This window comes from Quercus suber, unplaced genomic scaffold (assembly GCF_002906115.3).
Source record: "Quercus suber isolate HL8 unplaced genomic scaffold, Cork oak 2.0 scaffold_267, whole genome shotgun sequence".
NCBI lineage: Eukaryota > Viridiplantae > Streptophyta > Magnoliopsida > Fagales > Fagaceae > Quercus > Quercus suber.
In genome coordinates, this window is record NW_027069723.1 from 946,135 (window position 1) to 955,134 (window position 9,000).

Genomic DNA, 9,000 nt, shown 5'->3' on the forward strand with positions numbered 1-9,000 from the left:
ACTTCGAGATGGAAGAAGAGTGGCGGTTCCGATTCAGATTTCTCTGCCCCCAGGTGAAGTCACAGAGGTATTGGAAGAGCAAACCCAATTGGCCTTGGTCCCCTTGAAGTGTCCAGATGTTGTGGAGGTGTCTTCAGCCCAAGTTGATGAGAATGATGTATTTGTGGAGGATTGGGTCTCAGACACTTGTTCAGAGTCTTCTGTACTACCTAATGTAGGGGGTTTGTCGCCTCTAAGTGTGGAACCGCTGGCCTTTTCTCTACCCTTGGCAATGGAAGGGCAGGAAGTGTTGGGTGTGGAGAATCCAGTGAGGGGAGAAGCTTACTCTGAGTGGTTCCAAACCAGATTTAAAGGGTTTGATAACTTCCTGGGCACATCCCTAAAAGGTTTGGAAAATCAAGCAACCACCTTTTTATTGGCCGTTGAGGCTGAATTACATCGTAGGGCTGTTTTGGAAAATAAAGCACGTGATTTGAAGAGTTCTGGGGTGAGAGGTATTAGAGAGCTGAAGGGTCTATTCAGCTCGATTAATTATGGTTCTACTTCAACTAGGCGCAGTGGTATTAATAGGGAACGGGCTCTTTCTGTTCCTAAATGAATCTGAAGATGATTTCCTGGAATGTCAGAGGATTGAATGAGGTTGGGAAGAGACTTCAGATTTGTAATTTGTTGCGTGCATGGAGACCTGACATTGTCTGTTTGCAGGAGACCAAACTTGAATGGATTACTAGAGGAATAGTTAGAAGTATCTGGAGCTGCCCATATGTTGACTGGTTGTATTTGGGTTCAGAAGGTGCTTCTGGAGGTATTGTATTGATGTGGGATCGGAGGGCAGTGGAAAAGGTGGAAGAAGCAGTAGGGCGCTTTTCTGTTTCATGCAAATTTAAAAACGTAGGCGATCAATTTGAATGGGCTTTTACTGGTTTATATGGGCCCAATTCGAACAAGAGGCGCAGGAAGATGTGGGAGGAACTGACAGGGCTGATTAGTTGGTGGGATGTGCCATGGTGCCTAGGAGGTGACTTTAATATAATTCGCTTCCCATCNGCTCTCATCATCAATTCCATCATCAAGCGGAACATTAAGGGAGTAGTATTTCCCCTTTCCATATCCAATGTCGCGTATGTCACCTGTACCAGGAAAATAATCTCCAAATTTGTGGAATGAAACAGTCATGACCCTATCAGTTGTGTAAAATGCCTCCTCCACACCATCTCCATGGTGAATATCAATATCCACATATAAAACACGCTGCATTCATAGATAAGAAAAATATTGCAAATTACAAAAGGAATTAGGTAAGGCAATTATAGCAATTTTTAAAACATTGCTACATAAGTCATTCAGGTTTAAGAGTCAGCTACATTCATAAAATGCATGATGGTCATACAAGATTGAGTCCTTTTGCCTTGACTATACCACATTTTTGCAGTCAGTTCAACATGAATCTGAAACATAAATCCAATCTTCAATCATTAGACCTTATATAATACCTAAGCTCTAAAGATAATAAAGATTGTTGGTGAACTTGACTCAACAAGCCTACTCCCAATTTTTATGACAAGGGACCTCTTCTGATGGAGGACCATGGCAGCAGCCATTGAAGACATATAAAAGGTATCCTAAGACTTTTAATTAGTTTTAAGTGTAAGGGGTAATTTGCAATTTTATGTTATTTGGGATGGGCTGTGCTAAGTAAGTATAATTGCTTTATTGAATATAAAAAACAAACACTTTCTGTTCACAAGTCTTATTTTAGTTTTATTTGAGTTTAATTAATTAGTTTGGGCTTAGTAATAACGCCTAAGGAGTCCAAGTCCAAGTCCAAGTCTTATTAGAAATTTAAATAAAATCCAATTTCAACTAGGAATATGTATTGAACTTCTATTTAAAGGGTTGTAATGCTTTCTATTGGAGGAGAATAATAAACTTTTAGACTTTAGAGAAGCTATGAAGCTGTCTTGAGGTTTGTGTGATGCAACCTTCTCCATGCTGTGATGCCAAGGAAACCCTAGGTGTGATGCCTAGTCCTAAATAACCCCAAACAGACCCATTAGCACTTAGCACTGGAACAGCAACCCAAATTTTGGTTTTTCTCCTTTTGTTCAACCCCAAATTCTATTATTCCTTTTCCTGTTCAAAACCTACATTCCTTATTATTTTCCAGCCCTCTCCAAAACCAAACCCTAATTCCTCAAAATTCAATTATCCCATCACCGCCCAGACCTGACCTAGAGATTCCAAATCTGATAAGTTCCTTTTCACCATTATATTATATCTGGGACGATGTAAATGCATATAATTTTGTGTAATGACCAAGGAAAAAAAAAAAAAAGAGTAGCAGGACGCTATTCTACCCATGGTTAGAGTCACCACTAACGTTTAAAATCTATAAAGGCTAGATAGTCATTAGCAAAATTTGAACAAAACAACACACAGATAGGTTGTATGCTTTAAAATTGTGAAAATTATCATTCTTTCAGTAGTTTATTAAGATGATCCAAATAAGCCTCCTTAGTTTCTCTCTCTTTTCTTTTTCCTTTTTTTTTTTTAAATAAGTGAAAGAAGCCTCAATAATTATAAAAGGTATGGCTGTAAACCAAAACTTTTATCCATTTCTCCATCTCAATTTATATCAAGCAAAGATTATCTGGTTGGGCGCAAATGAGCTGTCAGGCTACTCCCATTCTCCTCCATGAAGAAGACTTATTCCTACGGTTCTGAAAAGTAAAAGGAAATGGAATTTTTTAAATAAGTGAAATGGAAAATGGATGTTGGTGACTGGTGAGGGGTTGTGACATTTTTTGCAGCTTATTAGTTATCTAGATCATATATACATAAGGAAGTTTAAACTTTCTAAAAGAAATTCCATTCTAACAAACTTGGTAGAATTGGATTCCTGACATCCATTTGGACTTGAGCCACTAAGAAATTGAAAGTTCCATTGCCCAAGTTCATATGATATAAATTCACCTTTTGTGTGTAAACCTATATAAGTGGGAATATTGTTAAATTAAACATAGCATTTATGGCAGCATCACAATTGAGAAATTTTCGAGCAAAGCAAAACATAGTTTTCATAGAAGAGGAGGATGGACGAACCTCGTGCTGTTTAAGAAGCTCCAAAATAGCAAGGACAATATCATTGACATAACAAAAACCAGAAGCCTCACACTTCTTAGCATGATGCAAGCCACCGGCCCAGTTGATAGCAATATCACAATGACCATGACTTAACTTGACAGCACCACCAACGGAACCACCAGCATAAGTTTGACAGAAGGAGTAGAGACCATCGAAAACAGGGCAATCTTCACCAACATTGAAGCGCTTGAGTTGGCGGAGCTGATCCTGCTGGGTTTCAGGAGTAATACTCCGAAGGAAAGAAACATAATCATCGGCATGAAAGCGGCAGAGATCACGATCCCTGGCAGGAAAGGGCTTGAGAACCTGCATGTTCTGAAGCAAACCATAGTGGGCAAGAAGAGCATGGGTCATTCTGATACGATGAGGCTTCATAGGATGCCCCTGGCCATAATAGTAATTCCCCACCTCCGGGTCGTAGAAATAGCACACTTTTCTTTTCACACCATCTGGTCCCGATGGTAGGGAATTGCCTCCTCCTCCCGCTCCAATATCCATTTCTTATTCCACCAAAACAAAGATTTTGTTTTTCCTTTTGTAAATATAATTAATTAAAAGAGAGAGACTTTGGATGCATAATCGAAACCTAAAATGAAATGAATAAAAACCCTAAAAGCAGTTGATTATAGATAGTGATGAAGAATGTCCAGTAATAGAAAAGTAAATTCATGAATTAATTATTAGGAGTGAAATAAAGAAGGTAGCATATTACCAGCTGAGAGAGAGAGAGAGAGAGTGAGAGTGAGAGTGAAGAAAGTAAAGAGATGGGGAAATTTTGAATATTTATTTATGTATGTTCCAAACACGAAGACGAAGACGAAGCAAAAGCAGGCGGAGCAGAATCAAAAATTATAAATCTACAAATAAAAATAAGGTAATGCGAATGAATGAATGAGTGCAATTAAATCAAATACTTATGTAAACTCTAGTAGAAGAAGAAGGAGGAGAGTGTTACCTCTACTATGATGTCTATAATAAGAATCAGAAACTGAAAGAAAGAAAGAAAGAATTGTAGGATAGCTGCGAGGCAGGCAGGCACGCCTTGGTTTGGTTTGGTTTGGTGTATGTATGGTAGCAAATAATAATAAGAAATTTAGAAATGAGAGAGAGAGAGAGAATTCGTAAATGTAATGTAGATGTAGATGTAGTAGCCCTTCCTTCCTTTTACAAATCAATCACCAATCTTAACTCTACACATCGCCCCCTCCTACTCCTGCCTCCTCCTAGGACCTAAACTGCTGTTCTTTCTTAGGGCTTTGAACCGCTCATTACCGGCTTTCTCTTCAACCGCCCGGTTCCACTTCTACTCTATTTCCTTTTCTGCTTCTTTTTCTTTTTTATTTTTCTTTTTTAATTGCATTAACAATAAGTTACACCATAAGAATCTCAAAACAAAACCAAAACCAAAACCAAAACCAAAAAAATTTATATATCAAATTTGTTCTAAAGGATAACTATAGTTATTAAACTTGATCTAACCATTGATCCTATGAAGCGGATAACTGAGTCACTGATTTAACCAGTGTGTCATCAATCGGACTGCATAGCCAAACAAAAAAAAAAAAATTATAACACACACACACATATATATATAAGTTTTAAAAATGATAACATAAATACATAGATTAAAAACAATAGGCCTATTCCAAAATTAAATTGGTTTTTACAATTCAAAATCAATAATAAAATAGTCTTTTGTTAAGATAGGAGCTTTATAAGAAGTAGGCAAACAAATTAACAAGTGCATTTTTTTTTAATTTTTTAGGTCTTCTCTTCTTTAAATTACTATATTATAACACATTAAACAGTAAATAAATCAATAAAGTGAACTTATAGGTGCAATTTTACAAACTCAACCGAGTGATAAAAACCCATCCAAGTTACACAGGTTGTTGCAAACCCGCCTAGTTTGACTAAGTTTATTGTATAAACAATCCATTTAAACACCTGGGCCAATCTAGGTGCCAAGTCATTAGGTTTCTTGTCTCAATTTAATAGCTATGGGTTAAAATAAGATAAAATCTTCCTAAAAAAATAGATAACACCCAACTTGTTATATATATATATATATATATTATGGCCCAAACTAATTATAGGCTTATGAACTTGTAGAAAAAGCATATTAAGCTTAGGTTAGTCTATAGTTAGCCTAGGATTAGTTTTAGGACAAAATTTAAGTACAGTATCTTAGGTGTTGGTCCTTAAGTTCCCTTCTTAAGATTTAACCATGTGACTATTTAACTAAAAAATACACTTTCATCCTATGAAAAAAAAAAATTCACATGGCAAAATCTTAAAAAGGGAACGTAAGGAACAGTACCTAAGTACTGTACCTAAGTCTTACTTCTAGTCTTATATTCTCTAATTAGCTAGCCATCAAGGGCTTTATCAATGTGAATGTAAGCCGTTAAGTTAAACCACGTAAACTTTTGTGTGTGTGCTCTCTCTTTCATACTATCACTCATCATTCAATTATCACACACAATCACACAACAACTTCCACACAATTATTGGATGTGGATGTAGTCCACCTTTACTAGCATGTTCGTCCATTTATCAAGCATTCCTATCAGATACTTGCACTAATCAACAAGACACATTTATTTTACTCATGCTCAACAACTATATAACACAATAAAGTTCAATCTCTAGGCAACTTTGAAAGCCCCCAATTCTCCTTGAAGGCTAGTAATTATGTTAATTAAACATCAAAGCCCTTTAAGTCTCAGAAATTTATTAGGTAGTCCAGGAGTCTACTCCCTCCCTCTTACATGGGGGTGGGCCCCATGTTGGGTGGGACCCGCCCTTATGTGGGGTGGGACCCGCCCTTATGTGAGAAGAAGGGAAAATACTCCCGGAATACCCAATAATAACCCTTAAGCTACAATCATTTTTGACCTATAAGAAGATCTTTTCCACCTGCAACATTGGGATTCCCAAGAGAGTAGCCACCTATGCATATGTTATATAGCTTGACCCAACCATGAGGTGGAGTAGTATTGTAGAAAGCCATTTAAAGGAGATGGTTTCAAGGTTCTTGGACACCTGTAAACTACCTAACAGGTAGACTACTTGTCGATATCATATTTTGTCTGGCCCCAATTCACATGTCAAAACAAATGCTAAAATTAAAAAATTAAAAAAATGTGCAAAATTACAAGTTTCAAAGCCAAAAAGGGTAAGAATAAATACAACATAATTGGACAATGGATCAAAGGGTCACAACATTTAAAAACCCTTTTGATAGCAATTAAGGCCAAAACCCTAACTAGGTATGGTAAAAAAAGTTGACTTTTTTATTTAACCATCGGTTTGAGTTGAATTTTGGACCATCTCATAAAACATATTTTCCCTTTGAAATGATAGTTTACGGGCCAAAATCGGAGTTAAAACAAAAATTGGCAGTTTTTAGGGCAACTTTGTGCAATAAATTGTACCGATTGAGCAGGAACTAGAGCAATTTGGCTTAACCAACTTGAAGAATGAGGTCTTAACTACCTCTCATAAGAAGGGCTCAATGATATCTACCCCAGATTGGAAGATACAAATTTTTTAAGGAAAAACGTCACAGAATTTTTCAGCACTACATCATCTTCCTTTTGAACACCATATCTCGACGACTATAACTCTAAATCTTTCAAGGCCAGGACCATTGGAAACTGGACATTCAAATATTTCAAAGCATATAAAGTTTGAAGAAAATGGAGCTCAAAAAGACCCCCAAACAACTACGCAAAAATTGGATTAGAATCTGAAAATATGAAAAAATAGCTCAATAAGATGGCCAAAATAGAGGGCTAGGTGCCCCAGTTTTCCTCATTCTTCCTATAAATACCCCCACCCCCCCCCCCCCCCCCCGCGGGCCCAACAAAATTTTTGTAAAAAAATATAGAAGTTTTTGGTGAGAAAAAAATAGGGAAAATAGAAAAATAGAGTGAAACAATTCTGAAGAACCTTAGAAATCCTTTAGAAAGTTTCTCTCTCTCTCTCTCTCTCTCTCTCTCTCTCTCTCTCTTCTCCAGAAACCCACCACAAAAAAAAAAAAGTCTATTCCATTTTTACTTGTAATTTTTTGGGTAAGATTGTAGTGATGGGGTAGTTTTTCCATAACTACACCTGTCCTATTCTCTATCTCTCATGTAAACATCATCTATCTATATATGAAGTTTTTTTTCTTTATATTGTCTCTTTATTTTACTTGCTATACGCTGTGTATATATCTCTTATCTTTATGTCTATATTGTTATTGTTTGTTTGTGATATTGTGATTGTTTCCCTAGATAGGTATTGAACTATTTCTAGACTCTATATGGGAAGTACCCTTAAAGGGAAGAAAATCCCATTTAATCTAGGCATCTAGGGATTTATATTATTCTTGCTTTACATTTAAGTCATCCATTTTATTTTCAAGTAATCCCTCCCCTTTTACTTTATGTTATCCCTTTAATTTCTAGCACAATCCTCCTCCCCTTTAATTTATTGCACTTACACACACACACACACACTACTATCTAGACACCAAAATAAATAATAAAAATAATAATAAATAAAAAGATTTTCTATTCATCCCTCTTAAATGGTTTTAACCAAGTAAAGCACAACATAGGTGTGTATCATAAGAATGGTTGATGGCTTAGAACACGCATTTCTTTAAGAGGGACCAAAAAAAAAAAGCCTTTTTTTATGATGAATCTTTTATAATATTTTCTACACTTGCTTTAATGTTGTTGAGGCTCTTTTTTTTTTTTACGAAGCCCAGCAAGACAAAGGGCCCAGAATTGCGGCGGACTAAAAGAATAGCAGACAAAAAAGCATACGAATGGTTCAAGGGTCCATAAGCATGGATCCAGAAGAAGCAAATGGGCTTGAATAGGCCCAGAAGGAGAAAAGAAATAAATCCATGGAAAAGATGAGAAAAAAGGAGAAAGAATGGGCCACAACAGGCCCCATTGCAATAAAAAAGCAAAGAGAGTAACGGCTAATGAAGAACCATGAGCCCAAGGATGAAGTTTATGAAGAAAATTTGGCCAAGGAAGCCCAAAGTGAGTTAGCAAAAATCATGTGTGAAACAAAACTAATTAGGCCAAGGATGCCCACAAGAAAAAAAAAGGGACATTGGAGCCTGCAAGAAATGAGAGAAGGAACCCAGTAAGTATAGATTGGATTACGGAGAGGGAAAGCACACGGCAGGCCAAAGGGGGCTCGGCAGGATTGAGATGAGCAGCAAGAATAACAATTTGGCATGGCAAGAGACACAAAGCTACAAAGCGAAACACCCAAACTAAAGGGAGGCCCAAATGATCCTATGGAGCTTAACCTTCCAAAGAAAGGGACAACACATGAACGTTGGCCTGCTAGAAATACAACCCCTACTAGAAGATGCCAAAAAGCGCACAGCAGGATATGCGCACCTATTTTCAGACCTCGGCAACGAATGAAACATTAATAGGTAATGCATGTGAACGACCTAGCATCACCAACCTATACCCAGCCACTATGGGAAGGGTGACGCCGTGGGTAAGGGCACAGTCTGGCGGTGGGGAGAGGAGCGGGAACCCGTTTTGTGTTTCTTGCCCAACTCTTTCGGTGGGCACAGTCCTGTTGGGATGACATGCCATCTGAAAGAGGCAAGGGTGGAGTAAGAACCACTAGGTGCATGCCATGAGAAACTGAGAGAGAGGGGAGACACGATGGACGAAGTAAAGAAGGAACCTTCGTTGTCTGAAAGCCACAGGTCAATGGTAGAGGTCAGAACCATTAACTCGGTAAGTGGTCGGCCAAGGGACTAAAACAGTAAACTCGGCCACGGCAGACCCTATATAAGGGACCCGTGCTGTGTGGAAAAAAGGGGGCAAG

At 37.6% G+C, this 9,000-nt stretch overlaps 1 protein-coding gene across 1 annotated transcript; it reads right to left on the reverse strand.

Annotated features, from left to right (window-relative positions):
• Nucleotides 1–1,011: 1,011 nt before the first annotated feature.
• LOC112009697 (histone deacetylase 19) lies at nucleotides 1,012–4,361 on the reverse strand. Its single transcript, XM_065781461.1, has 3 exons — nucleotides 4,100–4,361; nucleotides 3,103–3,676; nucleotides 1,012–1,251 (listed from the first exon to the last, which is right to left on the reverse strand). Exons 2-3 carry the CDS (start codon nucleotides 3,640–3,642, stop codon nucleotides 1,012–1,014), a joined length of 780 nt encoding a protein of 259 aa, XP_065637533.1. The 5' UTR covers nucleotides 3,643–3,676; nucleotides 4,100–4,361.
• Nucleotides 4,362–9,000: the final 4,639 nt, after the last annotated feature.